This window comes from Bipolaris maydis, assembly GCF_028858645.1.
Source record: "Bipolaris maydis strain C4 unplaced genomic scaffold PSV08scaffold_3, whole genome shotgun sequence".
Lineage (NCBI taxonomy): Eukaryota > Fungi > Ascomycota > Dothideomycetes > Pleosporales > Pleosporaceae > Bipolaris > Bipolaris maydis.
The window spans coordinates 724,241-745,311 of record NW_027093859.1 but is presented as its reverse complement, the minus strand read 5'-3'; the positions used below and the strand labels follow the sequence as shown (position 1 = coordinate 745,311).

Below are 21,071 nucleotides of genomic sequence, written 5' to 3'. Positions count from 1 at the left end.
ATGGGTGGGGAAAAGGAAAAGAAAAACGTTAGATAAGGGGTAGGGGGGCGAAAACGAAAGAGAGCAAAAATAAAAGAACGCACGTACTACTTTACTTCCTCATGGTGCATACGGGCGCCCGGACGGCGGGGGCGCAGGATAAGCACTTGTCCAAGGGCTTGGAGGTCTGGGGCTGCAGGTATGTAGGGGTCTATTTTTTTCTTTCTCATATCTCGTCAAGGGCGGCACTTGCCATATCGGTACCATGGAACAATCGCAATCGAGTTTTTGTGAAGGGGGGCGGGATCGGGGGTCTTGTGCAGCGGACGTTATTGGGAGGGGGTGGATCACATACCATGTGGAATTTGGTGGGGGATAGGAGGAATGACGACATGTAGAAAGTAAAGACAAAGAGAGAGATATAGAGAGAGAAAAACGCGCGTAGCAAAAAAAACCCAATTGCATAGTCTCACCAGCATCGTTCAAAATTGTTCCTAGTGCCATTCAAGCTTTCCTATATTCTCGACGTTCTTCTAATCCCAAACCGTCGTCTAATCGATAGAAGCAGGCGAAAATACTAAATGCGACACAAGCAAACTTATGTTCTCGCACGAATTTCCACAAGAAAAGTAGTCCAGGTGTCCTCCCAGCTTTCTAGGTCATGGTGACGAGCTCCTCGGCGGAGACCGGATGGATTGCCTGTTGAAGAAAAAGACGCCATTTGTTAGCAGATCCATGCATGGTGTATATTAAACAACGTGTCAAACCCCTTGATTGTGTGGCTTCCACGACTTTTCCTGTTAATTCCCACCCCCCTGCAGGCGTGGGCACATATTCGCACGCATTTACCAGGGGGTGTGCAAACCGCCTGCATATGCAGGCACGGAATAGCCGTCCAGAACGAGAGATGGAAGGAAGGGAAGGAAGATGTAGGGAGAGAGAGAGATAAAGATACGTACCACACAGCTGTCGAAATCCTTCTTGGTAGCACCCATCTTGATCGCTACGCCGAATCCTTGCAGGATCTCACTGCTTCCCTGGCCAAGGATGTGTAGACCAACTACTTTCTCCTCTGGGCCTGCACAAATGATCTTGTATGCCGTGGGCTGCTTGTGCTCTTGATCCATCATGGCAAAGTACATTGCCTTGAATTCCGTCTTGTAAATCTTGATCTTATCGCCATACTTTTCGCGGGCCGCGGGCTCAGTCATTCCAATCGAGCCGATTTCTGGGTGAGCAAAGACGACAGAGGGAATGTTCTCGTATACAAGGCGGGCGTCGGGCTGGTTGTTGAAGAGGCGGTCAGACAGGCGGCGGCCAGCGGCGATGGCGACGGGTGTAAGTTCGAAACCGCGGTCGCAGACGTCACCGATGGCATAGACGTTGGGAATGGACGTGTTCTGGTATTCATCAGTAACGATGTGGTTCTTGTCGTTGACCTTGATGCCAAAATCCTTGATTTTGAGGTCTTCGATTTCAGGCACACGTCCTGTCGCGAAAAGGACAGTCTCAACCTCGACAGTGGATTCCTTTTTGCTCTCTGTTTCCTGGTAGGTGACACGCTTCATTCCATTTCCAATATCCTCTACTTTCGTAATCTGTGTACCCTTGTATAGGTTGATGCCTTGACGCTCGTACTCTTGGGTCACGGTGTCCTGAATCATGGGATCGAAGCTTCGGAGGAGCTTCTGGCCGCGAATGAAAAAGTGTGTTTTGGTGCCGAGAGCGTGTAGCATGCCCGTCATCTCGACACCGATGTATCCTGCGCCGCTTGTTGCGATACTCTTTGGCTGCTTCTCAAGCTCGAAGAACCCGTCGCTGTCGATGCAGAGTTCCTTTCCAGGAATATCAGGGATCATTGGGCGTCCGCCAGTTGCGATGAGTATGTGTTTCGCCTTGATGCGCTGAGTGCCTCCTTCATTCAGTGCAACTTCAACCTCATCCTTTGCGACAAATTTTGCACGCCCCCTCAGGTGCTCAATCTCGTCCTTGTTTAGATTGTTCTCGTAGATACCATTCAGGCGAGTAACATAGTCATCCCGCTTCTTTTTGAAGTATGACCAGTCGAATTCCGGTACCCCGCCAACGTTGAAGCCGTATGCGGATGCGTCCTTGAAAGTCTCTGCAATTGCCGCCGCATTCCAAGTCACTTTCTTCGGTACACAGCCTACATTAACACAAGTACCACCATATCGTTTCGACTCGACAGCAATGACCTTTGCGCCGTGTTTGGCGGCTCGTCGGCCGGAGGCGATACCCCCACTACCAATACCGATTACTAGGTAATCACACTCCTTGGTCTCGGCCGACATCTTGAGACTCGTTGTCGAGAAGTGAGACGAGAGGTTTGCTAAGCGTGAGGATGCCACTGCGGTTCGTGGAGACTGGAAGTGGGGTCGGGACTGAATGGTGTGTCTTGTGGATGGAGGGGTAAGGGTATGGAGACTCGCAGATAGAGCTCGCAGTCTATAAGCTGTGGTTCTTTGCATTAAGATTGCAGATCGGGTGCCAGCAGGTGCTTATATTATGACGACAACACACCCAAGCCGAAAATGCACCACCGTGTTTAAGGACGGTTCTGGATTACTTTAGTAAGCCTGGATTATGCGGACACAGTCGTGCAGCTACGTCTTGCTGTTGTGCAGCCCCTGGAAAGATTCCTAGGTAGCAGCAATGGGAAAGAAAAGGGCTAGACCTACGATGACAACGCAAAGGAAGCAAGGTTGCCGAGGCACGCCACTTTTGATTATGCAGAAGTTTTGCGGTTTTGCGCTTATGGAATCAACAGACGATGACGCGATCTTGGTCGGCTAGTAAGGGTGCGTACTTACGCTATACCGCTTGCGATAGCTACTCTGACAATTACCTCATCGTTTTTGAGCTCCACCTACTGCGCCCGCACGCGCCTACTACACCAAAGCAATTGCATATTCACCCATGTGAGGCCGACTCTGGGATTGTTGGTGGGATAAACATGCCAACAAATGACAGCAGCAAAACTTTCCCTGGATCCGGAGTGCTAAAGCAAACCCGACAATTCACAACCGTATCACGCCATCTCCACTGTGAACTTTGACACTGCGTACTTGATCGCGTGTACGATTGAGCATATCATTCTCGAGTCACACTTACTCCAACTCTTCAGCAATGGGAGGCAGGCTTTCCATGCCCAAAGCCGCTGATGGGTTGAGTGAAGTCCCCAAAGCCGCACCTGGCAATGCATCAGCACGGTTTTCTCGGAACCGTGGTATCATCAATGGTCGTGTAAGATTTCTCTGCCGGAAGTAGGATGCACCTACAGCGTTTTCTCTGACCCGTATACAGACGGTCATGGCACCACTAGCTGCCTTTACTATGGCCGGACTGCTGTTCGTTTACGCTCGAACGTCAATACGTGCCGCCAAGCTCAATGCGCAAAAGCACCGGGAGGCAGATGGAGGTCAGATCAGTTGGCACAAAGAGAGCTTGAGGCGGCACGGGCAAATTGAGAGATTGGACGATGATAGGGGAACGTTTGGAGAGGCGCTACTGGGAGACATGCGTAGGAAGAAACAGCACAAGGCCAAGGAGAATCAAAAGGTGTCGGCCGAGAGATCGGAAAACGATGCGGAGTTGAGGAAGATCATAGGCAAGAAAGACTGATGTAGCCAAGAAGAGGTAGAGCTGGCCATGGCAGCTGTCAGACTGCTCCGCAGGAGGAACTTGGCTGAGCTGATGTATGGAAAATCACCAGGGTTGAGGATGGGTGCCTACGTGCACAAGATTATTCAACGTGTGACCTAAATCTCAATATTTCTTGGAGCTGGATATAACATCTCGAATGTGATGTGGTATCGGAAAGGAGCATGGCTGCGGATGCCGATGAGCTTAACTCAACCCGCGTACCATGGTCCGCGGCCGGTAGCCTCTTGTCATACATGTCCTGTCACAGATGGAGGCTTGCTGTCGGATGGCCAAGGTCGGGTAGCGAGAGCGCAAGACGCGGCGTGGAAAAGGGAGGGCCTAGTACAAGCGGGCGACTTGATGTTAAGACTGTGAATCAGAGAATGCCTACCCAAGTACTGTGGCTGCAGTAGACGGCCAACGTGATTCGCCCGAGCTATTGCGACGCATGTGAACTGGGGTAGGTGTTCAGCTTCGCATAGGCGCGAACCGACCCCGCATTCCACACCGGCACTCTTGAATTACACACCTGTACAACGAGTTCTGGCAGGATGACAGCATGGGCAATCAAAAGGGCATACACATGCCCAATGCCAAAGCAGTGATCGTCCTTTTGCGTGCGGCGGACGAGACATTTCTGCGATCTGGGAGACACATTGAAGTGCGATTCGGCTTGTCGATCACAGCCATGCGCCAATCAGGCCATGGTTCCGGTGACGGTTAAGCCGCTTTGGAGTGTGAGCTTAACCCCACCATTCCATCACCACGCTCCGAATCTATACACACTCAGCAGCTTCCGCCATTGTCGCCCACCCTCCCTCTCTGCCACCAACCTTTCCACGTTACACCGATCGCGCGCACTCCTGCAACCCACTGAGCCTGACGACGCAGCGGTCTTCATGGAGCTTGTCTGGCTGCTGGCCCGATCGCGATTGCCGTAGGAAGACAGCACTGTCTTCCACAGCTAGCGATAGCCGGTATGCCCACGCAGGAGGGGGAGAGGCCAAATTTACAAAGAGGCGTTTCCAGTAGGCCCCGTGATCTGACCGACGTCTCGAGAGCCGTCTTGCGCAGCGAGCAGGCAAAGCGATGGACAAAGCGCTACAGGACTGAGGTCGCTGCGAGCTCCAGTAGCCTCCTGTCTACCTTTGCTGCTGTAAGAGAACTCATTCATGATGGCCTGCTACCGAGCTTTGAGGCACTAATAGCTTCCAGTATCCTCTCGACTCTGTCAAAACCCGCCTGCAAGCGTATGCCAGCTTCCCCTGTTATCTCGTAACCTACGACTAACGCTAAACAGATACAAGTTCAACTCTTTCGCCGACTGCGTCCGCCATACCTACAAAACCGAGGGTTTCCACGGTTTCTACCGTGGTAAGCCAGTCATGTTTCCGCGTCGTATCGAATACATTCTAATACACGCGTCACAGGTGTTTGGTCTCCTCTCGCAAGTATAACGCTTGTTCGCACAGTGTCCTTCTCCATATACCAGCGCTCCAAATATGCGCTTGACAACTGGATTTACCAGACTACTGGGAGTTCGCCACTTGTAATCGCGAATACCAAAGATGCATGGCCCACATTCTCGACAGTCACATGTTTTGGGCTGGCGGGGGTGAATGCGGGTGCAGCCATCACAGTCATTGCATGTACGGAGAAGGGGTTTCCATTTGCAGGCGAAGCCAACTAAATATCCTCTAGGTCCGTTCGAGCTGACAAAACTAAGCGCACAAATTTCAGTGCTTATGGCCGAGCGTAACGATGGTGGCGGCAAGAACGAAGCGATACGGAAGAGTTACCAGAATTTAGGAACCTGGAAGACGGCACAAAATCTGATCAGGCATCGGGGTTGGAGTGGCCTGTATTCTGGCTTTCATTTGCATCTGCGTGGGTGAACCAAAGCAACAAGGCAGAGAAAAATATGTAGAAAACTGACATTGCATAGTTCGGGATTCGATCGGCACCGGCATCTACTTCATTACGTATGAGAGTGTGAAACAGGTTTTGGCAAAAGCACGCGGGACATCACCCACACATCCGTTGGCAGTTGTAATAGCTGGTGGTCTTTGTGGGCTGGTGAGTTGGGCATGTGTAAGTACGCTCAGCAAGGGGGAAAGGCATACCTGACCGTCATTTCAGATATTTCCCATCGATACAGCCAAGAGCATCTATCAGCGCAACTGCCTCGTTGGAGGAAAAGACAAGGCCACTCGTCCGAAGATTCAGTTCTTCAACCGTCGGATGTATCGAGGTGAGAATAGGTCATTGAGATTTTTCAGGTTCGCTACTGACAAACTCTAGGCCTGGGTGTATCGATGTCTCGCTCCTGCATTGTCAACGCAATTTTCTTTACTGTATTCGAGCTCACAAAGAAGCGCATTAACAGTATGACTTACGACGACGAGCTTCTGCGTGCCAACGGCGTTTGAATGGGAATCCCTTACTGTGCCGACACAGGGCATCCAGTAGGCGCATAACATATTTAGCTGGAAATTGATACACAGGATATTGTGTTTTGGATATCTTATCATGGGCACATCAACCAATCAAGTCAAATTCAGATAAACGCTGCAAGATATCAATCCACGTAAAAACAGGACATCTGGTGATTCTACCATCGCCTACTCAGCTTTCATTTTTGCCAGTTCCATAACAAACAGGAAGTTATCTCACAACTTACTTGGGCATTCACTTTCGTCCTCTACTTTAGGATATCGCTGTAATCGATAAGGTCGGACTGCCATGCCACTTAGGGATGAATCGTCAATACTGGCTTGAGCAAGTCTAAATGCCATAATTCTCGACAAAAAATCACAGCGTTAGAAACGCAATTGTAGACCTGGCTGAACTACATGCACCCCCATTACCCTACCCATATCCACAGACGCCTTCTGTAATGCAAGGTGGGACTAGGGTGTTATCTTCAGGACAAGGATGGTACGTGAAATGGCGCAACGAGCGGTAAATAGAAGGTTTTATATGCCGCATTGATGAGGAGCAGTCAGGTGGATATTTTCTGGAATAAAGAAAATGGGCACAGGCTAGGACATGGGGGTAATACTGAGTCACATGTTGGTGGGTGCAAGAGATGAACGCTAAAAATGGCAGACAGAAACCCCCCCAAAAATGAGTGGTTGGCCCCGAATTGAACAACACAGCTTGACTTCACTGCTGCGATAGCAAGGTTGTTGGAGGGTAGAGAAGCCTCTAAAGACATGGCATTTCGCTGCCCGTTGCCATCACCTAGGGTATCACGGAGAGACTCCCGACATTGCGCTTTTCGAAGTATTCATTGACCTGCCGACCTAACATATCTCATGACGCCGTCTTTGTTTCTTCCGGGGAGGGCCCGTGTGCAAAACCGTGGTCACGGAGAGGTCGTGACTATTTCTACCCCAGCAATGGGGATATGCCCGCTGATGAATCCGTTGTACAACCCCGATAAAGGCAAATGTCGAAGAAAGGAAGAGAAAGAAGACGCTTAGTCGAAAAGACCGAAGCCCATGTCCTCGTCGGACTCCTCCTTCTCTGTTGGTGTGTTAGTTGGATCATCTGCCATGGCCATTGTGTGTGGGCCAACGTACCCTCTTCCTTCTTCTCCTCGGCTGCTGGTGCGGCGTCAGCGGCACCGCCAGCGGCGGCAGCGCCACCAGCAGCAGCAGGGGCAGCAGCGCCGCCACCTGAGCCAACGTTCAGGAGTAGGTCCTTGACATCCTTGCCCTCAAGAGCCTATTTACACATCAGAAATTGTCCTGTAACGCAGCATTACCGGAAATGCGCACCTTGGCGAAAAGGGAGGTCCAGATGGGCTCGACGTCCTCGACCTTTGCGGCCTTGATAAGAGACTGGAGCTTGTCGGCCTGTTCAAATTAGCCATGGTGCCCGGGAATTGCACAGATGCACCTCGGGAGTCGTACAGTGATCTCGACACCGTCATCCGCGAGGATGAGAGCGGCGTAGGAGGAGGCGAGCTCGGCGGTAGACATTGCGACGGTTGTGATCGTGAGATTGGTCGTGAGGTCGAGGTGGTGGTAGTTTCCAGACTGCTGAATTCGTTTGATGGTGTGGAAGGCGCTAGTGGTGTCCTTCGCTTAGCTCGGTCTAGCCTATTTTAGGATGGAGGCTGACTTTGCCCCTCGGTGACGTTCCAAGCCCTTTCCCCGCTTTCATGCTGCATCTTGGCTTCCCGCCCAGCTACGTGCAAGTTCGCATATTGCTGCACTCCAGGCCTTTACCAACCACCGAGTTAGGCTCAACCCCACCTCGAGACGACCCGGCCATCGCTGCATAATTCTTGTGGACCACCATGACTGACTCTCCACTACCGCGGATTCCGCTCGACCCGAAAGAGCAGCCTATTCTCGACAGACTGCAATCTATCCGGACAGAGCTAGAGTTGCTGAAGCGCGACCGATCGACTTATGTCAAGAGCCAAGATGTCTTGAAGCTGTACGATCAGGTTATCGAGCAGGTCATAGTTTTGAACGAGATACGCGAAACGAAGCGTCTTGAGCAGAACAAAGGTATGTCACGTTGCCACCTGCCGAATATAGCCGAAAGTTCGCTGATATCTTCTTGTAGTTGACTACATGCTTGATGATTGTTTTCAGCTCATCTCGCTTGCATATCTGACCATTGGAAAGAACCATGAGCCACCAGCAGTGTATGCATTTAACCACTGTTTACTTTATGTTTACTCACCTCTTCGTAGATACTCTTACGTCTCAACGATCAAAGTAGGATAAGATACTCTGTGTATATGATTCTAATTCCAAGTTCTGATGAGTTTTAGCGCCTCCTGGATCATCTCAAAGAAGCTACATTCTACTCGCAAAAGGATCTTGAAGCACTCGACGAGAACCTGAAGGACTGTCGGGACCATATCGAGCGAGGCAAAGATCACTACAGTCCCCACCTTTTTACTCTTCTCGACGCACGTATCAAGGTGTGCGAGGAGATCCTGGCTGAACTGAAACTCAACTTATCTGAGCTCACTCCTGAGCTGATACCAAAATGGGAGAAGCTGGTGTCAATACTAAGGTCAACTTGCGGCTGCAATACACGATCGAAGGTGGGTTGTCTCTGTAAGGTACTCCGCGTATATGCTCATTGAATCCTAGTTTCCTCATGATGAAGTTGAAGAGTACGAGCAGGAGCTGAGCAAGCTAAACGAAGAACTCAAAGAATATGGAATTCATGCATATGAGACCACCGGTTCAACCGAGGAGAAGCTAGCCGAGATGGTTGACAAAATGCAGCTCACCATAGAAAACCCCGAGCCAGCACCAGAAGCAAAAACTCTCATTGGCACATTGTTGAGGCGAAATCTGCTTTGGCTTGCGCTAATCAAGGAAAAGTGCGCGCCTTCCCATTCCTCTTCAATCGCTTGCTAATGGATATATAGGCAAGGACGCATAGCACCGGCTTTCAAAGACACTTATGACAAGCTTCTCACCATACGAAACAAACTTGAAAAGCTCACGCTTACGCAAGCATGGTCACTCCGTGAGACAGATCTTTGGGACTTTCAGCGTCAGCTTGACCGCATAGACGAGGCACGGGTAGACGGCAACTTCATCGATGCATTAGGGCGCCCGTCTGAGATCTACGAGCAAAGAGTATGTGTCATCTGCGCGATGAGAGCTTATAGGCTAACATAACAAGACACTATTGTACCTCCTACGGAAGGGTTACGCACTCATCTACCAGTTGCTCTTAACATCCGAGCCTGTCTCTGAAGCATTGTTGCCAATATACAACCAACTGACAACTCTCCGAAAATGTCTTCTTGAAGTGAAGAAATTGGGAGGCGTATCATCACCAAGAGAATTGTATCCGTATAGCATGAAGGTTTGTGTTTCGTAATGATACGTCGATATTTGTGCTGATACAGGAATAGTTGAATTCAATCGACAATATGCATGTAGATGGTAAATTCATGGTGGGCGACGAGGTACCAGATGGTCAGGGCCGCGTAACGCAGCTCCTGGAAGAATGTTTCGAGCTCGCTTACGACCTAAGGAACGACGCCGAAGAGGAGAGCTCTGCAGACGCTACACCGTCAAGCGAAAAACCAGAGCCTCTTAGCACTTAATTACTATCTTCTTCCTTGCACGCAATGTTCAAGGCTACCACTTTCAATATAATCACCTCATCCACTTCGGCACGTAAACCAGCTGGGGAAGGGCTCCGCACCGGAGGCGCTTGTTCTTTGGACCCTTGTACTCTACTATCTTTAATACGGCTCGATCATTCTCAACTGCTCGATTTCATCTTCAAGTGGCGTTGGAGGTAGCATATCCGCATCCTTAAACGTTAGGTGGCTGCCATACGATATGCCTAGATCTATTAGTGTCTTCTCGGTTTTGATTTGGAAGTTTCTGTTATTTTTGCTTACAGAGTTCTTCACCTGCAGGAATATCTCTCAAGGCTCGATATATTATAATTTTGCGACAGAGGTCTCGCATCCATCCCACATTCTGCTCCTGGGTTGAATGGTTGAACATGCTCCCTAGTCCAAAAACAACTGCTTGCGAAACTTGGTGATTACCGTGCGCATCTGTTTGGGGCCAATTGCTGGATTGAGTCAGGTCTATATACTTGCAGTCAACCATTGGCATGTCTTTGTAGAGTTGTCGCCGAAGTCATCTAGGGGCTTGTGGTATGGGGAGATTGAGTCTATGTATCTTTGAAACCAATGCACGGATTGAGTTATGAAGCGATCATGTACAGGAGCTGAAGAGTGGAAATACCTACTAGGTATAGTGATAAAGGGAAGTGTTCTCTATATGCTTCTTATTCTCGTCTGTTCCCAATATTAAGACTGGACAAATGTCTATGATGGTCTGTGCAGGAATGTCTTTTGTTGCGAACACACCCCGTCCTGCAAGTTCCCATTAGTAAAATTCAGCATCAAGTCCGTGATGAGACAAAACACATAACTTTTGGGGTGTCAGTCTTGATGATCAGATGCGGACATCGTTGAAGCTGGATGTCTTCTTGACCAGATGCAACATCCATAATGTCAAGTGAGTTTTCTTTTGCGTTGTAACACAACGACAAAAAAACAGCAAAACAAGTCAGCACAAGAGCGCGAAGCGGAATCTCGGCCCAATGAGTTGATTCTCATGGGTTGAGCACATCAGTTCACGATATCGGTTAAATTTTACCACCGAGCTAAGTCCGCACCGGCCCGATGTTTGGATGGTCTCCGATGATGCGTTTGCCCCACTTGAACTTGAGCCTGGCCTTTATCACAAGCTCAGTGACCTTGCAACACAACGGCCACCAACATGGCTCAACAGCGAGGCCCTGCAATGGGAGACTCTCTCAAGACGGCGCACTCGGTGAGCCTGAAGGTACTACGGTGCGTATCGCCCAGACAAATGCGGCTCAATAACAGTCGGCCCTCGTGGTATCGCCGAATGGCCAAAGTCTACATGCACTTGTCACTGCCATTCAAGAGAAGCAGCAGTCGCTGATGATATTAGACTATCTCGTCCAATGCTTGCTACGCAACATCCACTGCCAAACTCGAAAGATCTGGGTATATCACCACAAGCTTCACTCGCCTATCCTTCACAACGGAATACCAACGATGCATTCATTCTCAGTCCTGTGCTGAACCTTCCTGAAGCGTTTGGAAGTGCTTATGTTGGCGAGACATTCTCCTGTACACTATGTGCAAATAACGAGCTCGATCCATCAGACAGCACAAAAACAATTAGCGGCGTAAGGATACAAGGGGACATGCAAACGCCTTCGAACCCTACTGGCTCACCACTGGACCTGACAGGCACACCAAACGAAGAAGTCAATACTTCTCCTGGACCAGGCGAATCGTTGCAGCGGATCCTGAGGTTTGAGCTGAAGGAGGAGGGGAATCACGTACTGGCAGTGACGGTCACATACACTGAAACAGCTTTAGGAGAGGGAAAAGCAGCCAGTGGGAAAGTCCGGACTTTCCGCAAATTGTATCAGTTTGTGGCTCAGCAGTTGCTTAGTGTCAGGACGAAGGCTGGCGAGATGAGCCCGAAGAATGGATTACGCCGATATCTGCTGGAGGCGCAACTGGAAAACATGGGGGAAGCGGCAGTCTGCTTAGAGGTTTGTTCTCCCAGTTCCGAGCAACGAGTCAGATCTACGCCACTTTTTGCCTGATACGTTCGCGGGCGCAGCGATTCAAGCACAAGCTCGATCGTGATCATAAACCGCCATTCCGCAACACATGTGGATCCCGGCGCTATGACAATAGCCTACCACAACCACGATTCCCCGGTATATGCCAAATCCGTACTGATTCTGAATAGGCTGTCGACGTCAGTCCGAAACCGCCTCTAAAGTCAACATCGCTAAATTGGGATATGCAAGCCTCAGGACTCAATGCACCAATGTTGAGTCCTCGCGATGTTGTGCAAGTGGCTTTCTTGCTTACCTACAAACCCGGCGAAGACGAGGAAGTCGAAGGCTCCAAGACTGAAGACGACAAACGAGTCTTGGGCCAACTGGCGATTCAATGGAGAAGCGCGCTTGGTGATAGGGGCTCGCTCAGTACGGGATGGCTGACGGCTCGTCGCTGAGGATACTGCTTCACGATAAGGTTTGCAGGACCCGCTCCTAGATGGCCAAGAGTCGTACAAATGGTCTTTACTGACGGGATGACACTCGTGCCTACGGTTTATGAGGGGCTGGTCTTGGCTATTGAGCCTACATTGTGTGTGTGTGTGTGTGTGTGTGTGTGTGTGTATGGCGCACAAGTGAAGCCAGTCGGAAGGCGCTCCGAAAAAAGTGTAGGGCGCGATTGGATGATTACTGTCGGCCACGATTGGTCCCTGAAAAGCAAACAACAGCGCCGCAAGTTATATACATCCTATATGTTGTGCGCGTCCGAATGCTGTCAGCTCCACGGAGGACGTTTGTCAGGCAAGGCGGAGAGGGATTGGGGGAGATTGCGTGGTACGGGCATAGGTATGTATGTATACATGTGACGAGTTAATTTGTAGAAGGGTGTGTTGTGGTGTGGCTAGCTACTTCCAAATCGAGGTAGCCGGGGTGTGGAGGAGTGTTACTTGGATCGATCTGCAAGCGAAGCGAGTCAAAAGCATGTACGTTTGGACTCAGCCACCTCCGAGAAACCCGAACGCACGTGGAAGCGCGAAATCTATTCTCCTCGAGAAAGCAATATAGGGCTATTGCGTCAATGACTAGCGCGAGGCGTCGTCGTGTGGAGAACCGGCTTCGAGGGGAAAGGATGTGTGGCGCTGATCTTCACAGGGCGTCATCAGCCCGGCAGGCAGGAACAGGGTACCCCAGACGCAGTTCGAATCCTGGGAAAGATAAGAGACGCAGCCAATGTCAGTAATCACGAACTGGCGGAGGGAGCCAAGAGGGGCGAAGGATCGACTCTGCTTCACGAAGACGAGGGCCCGCACACGTATGACTTGGACTGTTTGATTGTGTCTCGGTCGATAAGATGGAAGAGGACGAGAGGCCGGACAGGGAGGCGGAGGAAGAGTGGGTGGTAGAGCTCGCTTATGTGGAAAACTATGGACCGACTACTTTTTGGGGGCGCTGCAGTTGTCAAATTAGGGAGCGGCATTGGGTGCGCCCTGGCCAATTTAGGACGTCGACTCAAGATCGACAAGAACCAGTAAGATCGACGGGTCGAACTGGCTTGATCATGTACGTAGTTGGGTACAAGTATGTATGTGTGTGTGTGTACATTTGGAAGTATTGGCAAGGAGAAGGAGGCAGGCAAGAGCCTAAATTAGGCTAGGAGACTGGGGTCGGAAGGTCAACAGCAATGGCAGCGGGATAGATGGCCGGGACACGGGATTCCAGACGGCTCAGGCACGCCTTGTCGGTGTGCAGCGGGAGAGGGAGGTTTTGTGTACAAGTACATGTATGTGAATGTACGTGTATGTACACACATGCACAGGTGTGTATGACAGCAACAGGGCGGGCGTGTGAGATGTGCGGCTGGTTGCAGATGGCAGTGGGGCAGCATATTTTCTTTGTCAGGACGTTGGACAGGTTGCCAGGTGTAGCGCATGGCAGCGAACCATGGACGTGGCCAAAGTCGGCATGCCGGCCCCCCTATTGCTGTTGTCAGGCCGTGGCGGCGGTACGGTTCAGTTGATGAGATGAAACGGAAAGGCAGATTGCAAGCACACCACCACGACGTTACGGTGGACGCAGACGCAGAAACGCGGACGCAGGTCGTATATCCTAATGACAGCCCTGGCCGTCGACTCGACGGCCCCTGAGCAGACGGCGTCGCACCGGGAATGGCGAGGCAGCGGCAGGCGCAAATAGGCCCAATCAGCCAATAGCAGGCCCAGGGTCGCGGTCGCGGCTGCTGGCTGCTCTCAAGGCGGGAAGGGACCCAGACTGTGCCTTCCCCTTCGGTGTGGGCCCCCCCTGGTCGTGCCTTCCGAGGACAGGGTCTTGCAGCGCTGCACACTGCACAGGGGAGGCCGGCACACCAACGCCGTGCCTGTGCACTGTTATGTATCGTCACGGCCGGGCGGTGCAACACACACACACACACAATCAAAAGTATAATTCACCACCTCCAAGCCCGCGGCTGGCGGCTGGCGGCTGGCGGCAGTGCCTTGCATGGCCCAGCAGCTGGCGTTGACTGCCGCTGCGGCCACTCGACCATTGCGTGCATGCACACAAGGTGCAGCAGTCCGGCCCAGGCCAAGCGCCGACACACGTTGACCGCGGGAGCTGTCAAGCGCTAACCGGCCTGCCTCCTCATGCCATGGTGATAAGAGCGCAAGACGGGAAGAGGCCCTGCGATGACGGTAAATGGGGACTAGCTGCTGTCTCCATGTAACTGGGGGCACTTGGGCCCGCGCCTGTCCTTTTCAATGGCTTGTGACCAGGCGCGCTGTGCACTGAACCCTTCTCCACCGGCCTTCTCCCCATTCACTCTCTTGTGCCCGCAGCAACCACACGCTGCCCGGCCTCACAAAACACCGGCCGCCCACCCCTACAAACCCTCTGCTGCCCCTGCCACTGCCCCTCACCGCACTTCCCACCCTGCAACCCTCATTGCCTTGCCTGCCACGTCTGCCCAGCCAACTCAATCCTCTCGTTGGGCTCCCCCTTCGGCGCCGGTCCATTCGCATTTGACACTCACTGTCGCACCACTTGTCTCCACGGACGCGCATAATAGCCCGCTGCGCTGCTCACCACAAAAACCCATTGGACCTGGCGTCCAATCCCCAATGACATAGACGACCAAAGGCGACCCAACGCCCGACACGCCCCCCGGCTGCCCAGTCCAGTCCACCTACGTTCTTTCGTCGACGAGTCTTTCTTGGATATCCTATGCCCACCTACCATCATGGCGCCTGCTCCCTCCTCCTCTTCCGCCACACCTGACCAGTCGCCGCCCCCACTCGCAGACTACTTCTTCATCTCCGGCATCGAGTCCTCGCAAGTTTACGATGAGCGCACCCAGAATAATGTCATAGTCACTTCCCCACTGGCCCAACCCCCCGTCGACGAGACAATCGAAGAGGACCGCGCCCTCGAGACGGATGCCATACGCCCAACTTCACAGGACGGCCTGTCCCATCGCGATAGGGGGCGGTCAAGGTCGCGGTCACGCTCTGCAAATCGCCTCAGCGAAAACCGCCAGTCAGTCAGCACAATCATTGGGCCAGACGCAAAGCCGACGGCGAGCAACCGGAGCAGCGCCACCATCAAGGGTGTGCAGCTTGGCGGCTCTGGTCTTAGCGACCAGGAATTTGACATTGCCCTCCGCAAATTTGCCTCTGAGCGAGATTCATTTCTCGAGGAGATACAGTTCACAGCTGGTGTTGCACAGCAGTCGCGCTCCACCCCCACTAGGCCGCGCCCGCGACCTCAACGCGTTTCACAAGCCAACCCCGAAGATGGTGTCGGTAATCTTCGTTCCGGGGTTGGCAGCATCCGGCGGCGCATATCCACTATGCAAAGCAGCCTGAAGAGACAGCCGTCGACTGCAAGACAATGTAAGTTGACATCATACTATGCATCCAAAAGGTCATGCTTGCCTACACAGCTACCTTTCGGCATGATATGATATTCCTTTTTGCTTTTTTCCCTCATCTCTTTATTGGCGATTGCTGACATGCACGTAGCCTCGATCCGCACTTCCAAACGCATGTCCGGGTACAATTCGGTAATACCAGCACCGCAGCCTTTCGCGCCGGACCCGGATATGCATCCTCTTCTCCGTCGCTACGAGCCAGTCCTACTGGATCGTTATCCGCCAAGAAACATGGTCGAGGAACTCAAAAAGCGTAACCCCTTTCCGGATTATGTACCCATGTTTGCTTTTCCAAATGATGTTAGTGTCGTCTCCTCGGACGAGAGACCAAAGAGCCAATGGCACGGATTTGCCATGACCAACGGGGATGGATCAAAGCTTTACGGCATTTGCCTTATTGTCTGGTTGCCCTTGAATGCTACAGCTGCCGAAGGCCTTGAGCGTCAATGCGAAGAATGGCGAAACCTGCACATGAATCCTGAGGAACGGGAGTTGGCAAGCAGCCTGGGCGAGCGTCTTGCACTAGAGCGTGCCAAGTTGTCTCAGCTCCTTACCAAGCTTCCTTCGATAGCTCCCGATTCTGAAGAACGCGAGAATCTCGACGATGAGATTGGGGCAGTGGAAGAAAAAATCCAGCTCATGACAGACCTGCTCCGTCCGGTACGACACGGTGCAGCCTCCAAGATTGAAGGTCTCACTGATGGAGAGACTGGCCTGTGGATCCCACGTGCCTATGGTGTATTGGGACGTGACGCGAGCCTTACGCCATTCTGGAAAGAGTGGTTAAAGGCAGTCACCGTACCTATGACTACTGGCGCGGTTCTCCGCGTGCCAGCGAGCTCACCGCGAGTAGGCATGTGGCAACCGCTCGAACGGTACGTGGTCAATCTATGTGCAGAGGCACTTAGTCCGATTACCTCCGTTACACAGGTCGAACTGGCTGTTCGGGAGCTTCGCATGTATGCTCGGAAAGAAGCTGTCAACGAGTTGCCGGGGTCCCGCACCATTGACATTTACGCCCTCTTCCGCTGCATGTCTATCCCAAACATCATCACTCTGTTCGAATTTGTTCTCTCTGAGGCTAGGATCATTCTCCTCTCTTCTCACACGGCCATGCTACATCTTGCGAGCATGGCAATCACCAACTTATTATATCCTTTCCAATGGACCGGTGTCTTCATCCCCGTCCTACCATCTCGTCTCGTCCAGACTATCGAGGCTCCTTGTCCTTACATTGTTGGAATCGAACGTCGTTACGAGCCCGCTGATTACCCAGAAGACGATTATGTATTGGTCGATTTAGATGCCGACTCCATAGTATCCAATGGCCCTCCACCGCCAGCGCTTCCTCGCCAACAGCGGCGCAAGCTCATGTCCTTGCTCCAACAGTCTGCCCCACATCATACGCAATACGGCGTGTCCACTGGCCCACCTGCTTATGCGATCGAGGCATTCCCATTCGACACATTCGCATCTGAAAACTCTGGGGTCTTTTCACACAGGGCACAGCCATTGACGATACAGAATTACGTTGGATTGAACTCAACCTCATTCGGCACAGTTCTTGGGCCACCGAGCTCCAAGGTCTTAATCCACAACGCCTTTTTACAATCAAGTGCCTTGAGTCGTGGAAACGACAGGCCATCAACAGCAACAACCATAAAGTCTCACCACTCTCCACCTTCACCCAAGGTCTCCCCTGTTTCTACGGTATTTCCGCCCATGCCAGGCACGCCTATATCGCGCAGCGATTCTGGGTATGCTCTTCAGGCTAACCTTCGGGAGAAGAGATCCGCGCATTTTGACTCTTCCAGTCGGCGAAGTTCGTCGGTAAGTTTGGTTCTCTATATGCTGATCGTCCATGGACTAATGTAGCTAGTTTGGTTTTGAGCGTGTGCCTCCACTTCGGCGCCCTTCTCAGCCGTTAACTGGCCATACCCCCAGTGCATCCACATCATCCCTGAGCCAAGAATACAAAGCGGCTAGCTCTTCGTATGCACCATCAGTGTATGCACAGTCAACGCTGGCCGCATCAACCATCATGCCTGGTATGGCAGTGCAGCAGGTTCGCAATACCTCAACTACGCAGTGGCAGGAGGGACATTGTTTGCAGTGGAGACCCAACGAAGATCGTGCTGTTTGTTCCATCTGCGAAGAAAAAGCAGACGATGGTCTGTATCGCTGTTCTGGTAAGTTCTGCATGCTTGCAAGTTTAGCGAGTGTTTTTTTGGCTAACCATGTACAGGTTGCAGCACGTATGCCCATAGCCGATGTGTGGAGTCTATCTGTATTGTGTGCCCTACGGCTTTTCGTCCAGATCAGGTCAGAGCATCGTTTGTACGATGCTTCGCTAGCCTATTTTACACTTATCGACGTTACCTGGTTCCGGCTACCGGCGAGCGTAAGAAATCTGGCATGCATTATGAATTCAAGATGGATGAGTTCGTAAAGAGCTTGCCAGTGGAAAATGTGCAGTACATTACTTCACTCCAGCAAACACAAGGTTTGTAACTACAAAACCCCTTTTTAACAAAGATGTCTAACCATACACTAGCTTTCAACGAATTCATCCATGAGCGCGAAAGTAAATCAGCTGATGACCCCTCCATCAAACTGTTTGATGAGGTTATTCTAGCGAAGCGCAACCGCGGAAAATCATCGTTCTTCTACAAATCGAAGGTGGACTTTTTGTCAGATACGACAAACCATCTGTGGCATACTGCGTCTGCAACACCGCCAAATTCACGCTTTCCAGGCGATTATCGTTCTGTCATCAGTCGGAGTATGTTGCATCCATCTCCCTACTTAAACCTTACTAACAAGAGTCGTAGTCCCTGCAAAGCTTGACCCTACGCTGATGAAGGAACCGCGCGTCATTCAAGGCGTACCTCGCATACCTCAGGCCAAAGCTCGTCGCAAGCCTATACCATCTATGCTTGGCCCAGGCAGTGATGATCCTCCACAGATACATATCTCATGATCTACATTTAAGCTTCCCGCTCTCTATAACGACGAACCCCGACCTCCATGCCTCCTGTCTCGTCATACTCTCACCTTTTTGCCTTATTATTATCATTATGTGTTACATACCTAGCGACGGAGTTTGTGGCGCATTGCAGCATCATTGGTAGGGCAATTTGATAGTCCACTAACCGGTGCTTGCCTCTCAGATTGGATATCTGATGGAACAACTAAACTCTGATCTTCGGAATCATACTGCATTACATGGGATAGATTAGCATGCCTGCACATGGATCATCATTGGATCCCCTGCCCGTTCTAGTATTTTGTCAGCTGTGGAGTTCTAAATAAAACAAGGCTCCGTATTGCGGATACATCGTTGTAATAGCTTTTTTGGTCACTATTCACCCCAGGTTGGCGCCTCCGGTTCGGGACTGGCGAGCTTCTTTCTTTGTACATTATTGTTTCTGAAGTATACGATAAGACAACAGCTGGCAGAAGATGTGTGGCGCCTCGAGAGTGCCTCCTGTATCACCAAAAATCAAACCTGAATCACCATACTTCCCATACCACTTCCCATCTGGACCAGTCGAAAGAACTCAATGCACGTCGCTTCTGAGCTTTGACCTCGTAGCATTCGGTCAGCACATCCAATCAGCGCGTGTTCCGAAACTTTGTTCCTGACAAGGCCCGCTAGCGCTGACTTTAAATAGATAAGCGTCCAGTCATCGTCTTGGCAGACGCGCGGTGAGGCGAGCCCCTTGAGGACTGCTCTTTGATGACCTTCTTGACGCGCCTCCTGCTTTCCTCCTTCACCGACACTCTTTGTTGTACATTCGTTCTTTTTTGGATCGCTCGCTCATCCTCACTCGTTAGGTTGCACTATCGTTAATAAAAAACAATCCAAATTTCGACACCAGCCATCCCAAAACAGTCAATAAATATGCTCGGACGCACCGTTTTTGCCGCAACTCTTTTTGCGCTTGCGCAATTTGCTGTCGCCGCGCCCCCTGCCTGTCTTCTTGCGGCCGCCAGTCAATACAGTGACCCGGCTACCGTCAAAATGGTATGCCAATCCAAGGACATGAAGTCCATGGTGGCCACGATTTGTCCCAACGATGTGGATGCTGCGGTGGCGGCGCTTGCAGATATTTGCAATGGCCAGAATGCCCATGCTGGTAAGTACACTGCTATCTCGCGTTGCAGTCGGTGTGTAGAAAGCACAGGAGGAACTGCGACGGCATCAAGATCGACATACTAATACTATTATGCAGCCTCTGGCATATCTGCGACTGCCCCCCTGACTACGGGCTCATCCCCTAAGCCTACCGGTACTGGAGCCTCTACTCTGGTCCCTATGTACCCCACCGGCTCTGGCAGTCACCACAGCGCAAATGGTACCGCCCCCATCTCGACTGGCAGTCCCAGCAGCGCAAATGGCACCACTATCATCGCGACTGGTACTCCTAAGCCTGTTCCCAGCACCACTGGCCATGCTAGTGTTCCTAGTCCCAGCGGCGCTGCTGGCAAGGTCGATCTCGGACTCGCAGCTGTTTTCGTTGGATTTATGGTTGCTGCTTTGTAAATTGGCCGCGGAATAGAGGGGTGAAAGATAGCTCGGCATTGTGGTGATGGATTAGGAATGATATTAGGTACTTCGTCGTACATAATTAGAAACTATTTTGAATAAACATTGAACAAAACAAAACAAATGTACCACCCACCCAACCAGCAAAAGTATGCACAACTCGATGCTACATGTCATGTCCCATATCGATTCTTTACTTTTTCACAGTACATTTTCCGATTGCCATCCAATTGTGTCGTTTCCCATCTAGCTCGGCCCAACATACCCAACCTTTTTCCCCCTCTCTGCATACCCCCCTTCTCCCCCAGTATTAAGAGATTCGGAAATTGTTGCAGACTATTAACCCGCCTCTTGGCACGAGCCTTAGGCAAAACCACCGCAATCTCCCGACTATCGCGAAACAGCCCGGTGCCCTCATTCATCCCTTACCCACGCAGTTTCGCTTAGCGCCGGGTAAAGCATCCTAACTATCGATACACACACACACATGCCTCTCAACCACAGCCCTGACCCGACTGTTAAACGAAAGGATCCAAGGAGAAAATAAAAAAACGCGGGGTAGTGTACCCGACCGCCATGTCCACCCAACAAGTTTAAAAAGTCTAGACTCGCCCGCGGAGCGTACGTAAGAGCTGAACGCCCTGTGGCGCATTCACACACATGTTTCGCGCAAGGCCTAGAGTCTCGTCTGCCTTGTTCTTCGGAGACGCACATTCGTTTAGCGGTATGTGACTCTAGACCTCCTATCGTTACGCGAGTTATGTGTAAGAGGCGTTGTGTGCTACCCCTACTACTACGAATCTAAATGAAAGCAACCCCCACCCCCCGGCGCATACA

General features: G+C 51.4%; 8 protein-coding genes across 8 annotated transcripts; 6 read left to right on the top strand and 2 right to left on the bottom strand.

The window, feature by feature from the left end:
* Nucleotides 1-633: 633 nt before the first annotated feature.
* Nucleotides 634-2,468, bottom strand: PSV08DRAFT_368833 (uncharacterized protein; the record flags this gene model as incomplete). Its single annotated transcript, XM_014221385.2, has 2 exons — nucleotides 634-678; nucleotides 939-2,468. 2 exons carry the CDS (start codon nucleotides 2,466-2,468, stop codon nucleotides 634-636), a joined length of 1,575 nt encoding a protein of 524 aa, XP_014076860.2.
* Nucleotides 2,469-2,843: 375 nt separating this feature from the next.
* PSV08DRAFT_273938 (uncharacterized protein) lies at nucleotides 2,844-3,704 on the top strand. The gene is made up of 3 exons (XM_014221384.2): nucleotides 2,844-2,918; nucleotides 2,971-3,243; nucleotides 3,304-3,704. Exons 2-3 carry the CDS (start codon nucleotides 3,127-3,129, stop codon nucleotides 3,619-3,621), a joined length of 435 nt encoding a protein of 144 aa, XP_014076859.2. The 5' UTR covers nucleotides 2,844-2,918; nucleotides 2,971-3,126; the 3' UTR covers nucleotides 3,622-3,704.
* A 716-nt stretch (nucleotides 3,705-4,420) lies between these two features.
* On the top strand, nucleotides 4,421-6,269 carry PSV08DRAFT_273918 (mitochondrial carrier domain-containing protein). Its single transcript, XM_014221383.1, has 8 exons — nucleotides 4,421-4,798; nucleotides 4,858-4,892; nucleotides 4,943-5,016; nucleotides 5,073-5,291; nucleotides 5,344-5,529; nucleotides 5,588-5,733; nucleotides 5,782-5,893; nucleotides 5,944-6,269. Exons 1-8 carry the CDS (start codon nucleotides 4,622-4,624, stop codon nucleotides 6,069-6,071), a joined length of 1,077 nt encoding a protein of 358 aa, XP_014076858.1. The 5' UTR covers nucleotides 4,421-4,621; the 3' UTR covers nucleotides 6,072-6,269.
* Nucleotides 6,270-6,915: 646 nt separating this feature from the next.
* On the bottom strand, nucleotides 6,916-7,634 carry PSV08DRAFT_273898 (ribosomal protein P1). The gene is made up of 4 exons (XM_014221382.2): nucleotides 7,560-7,634; nucleotides 7,425-7,502; nucleotides 7,227-7,371; nucleotides 6,916-7,170 (listed from the first exon to the last, which is right to left on the bottom strand). The coding sequence occupies exons 1-4, from the start codon at nucleotides 7,626-7,628 to the stop codon at nucleotides 7,124-7,126; spliced, it is 339 nt and encodes a 112-aa protein (XP_014076857.1). The 5' UTR covers nucleotides 7,629-7,634; the 3' UTR covers nucleotides 6,916-7,123.
* Nucleotides 7,635-7,838: 204 nt separating this feature from the next.
* Nucleotides 7,839-10,182, top strand: PSV08DRAFT_359787 (uncharacterized protein). The gene is made up of 8 exons (XM_014221381.1): nucleotides 7,839-8,165; nucleotides 8,224-8,305; nucleotides 8,354-8,378; nucleotides 8,435-8,713; nucleotides 8,763-8,998; nucleotides 9,047-9,260; nucleotides 9,307-9,492; nucleotides 9,542-10,182. Exons 1-8 carry the CDS (start codon nucleotides 7,949-7,951, stop codon nucleotides 9,734-9,736), a joined length of 1,434 nt encoding a protein of 477 aa, XP_014076856.1. The 5' UTR covers nucleotides 7,839-7,948; the 3' UTR covers nucleotides 9,737-10,182.
* Nucleotides 10,183-10,894: 712 nt separating this feature from the next.
* PSV08DRAFT_359786 (uncharacterized protein) lies at nucleotides 10,895-12,381 on the top strand. The gene is made up of 3 exons (XM_014221379.2): nucleotides 10,895-11,008; nucleotides 11,133-11,748; nucleotides 11,952-12,381. The coding sequence occupies exons 1-3, from the start codon at nucleotides 10,935-10,937 to the stop codon at nucleotides 12,219-12,221; spliced, it is 960 nt and encodes a 319-aa protein (XP_014076854.1). The 5' UTR covers nucleotides 10,895-10,934; the 3' UTR covers nucleotides 12,222-12,381.
* Nucleotides 12,382-14,962: 2,581 nt separating this feature from the next.
* PSV08DRAFT_385883 (AEX-3 domain-containing protein) lies at nucleotides 14,963-19,019 on the top strand. The gene is made up of 6 exons (XM_014221377.2): nucleotides 14,963-15,647; nucleotides 15,777-17,515; nucleotides 17,565-17,874; nucleotides 17,931-18,188; nucleotides 18,240-18,467; nucleotides 18,517-19,019. Exons 1-6 carry the CDS (start codon nucleotides 14,996-14,998, stop codon nucleotides 18,663-18,665), a joined length of 3,336 nt encoding a protein of 1,111 aa, XP_014076852.1. The 5' UTR covers nucleotides 14,963-14,995; the 3' UTR covers nucleotides 18,666-19,019.
* Nucleotides 19,020-19,442: 423 nt separating this feature from the next.
* Nucleotides 19,443-20,355, top strand: PSV08DRAFT_29226 (uncharacterized protein). Its single transcript, XM_014221376.2, has 2 exons — nucleotides 19,443-19,824; nucleotides 19,921-20,355. The coding sequence occupies exons 1-2, from the start codon at nucleotides 19,590-19,592 to the stop codon at nucleotides 20,229-20,231; spliced, it is 546 nt and encodes a 181-aa protein (XP_014076851.1). The 5' UTR covers nucleotides 19,443-19,589; the 3' UTR covers nucleotides 20,232-20,355.
* Nucleotides 20,356-21,071: the final 716 nt, after the last annotated feature.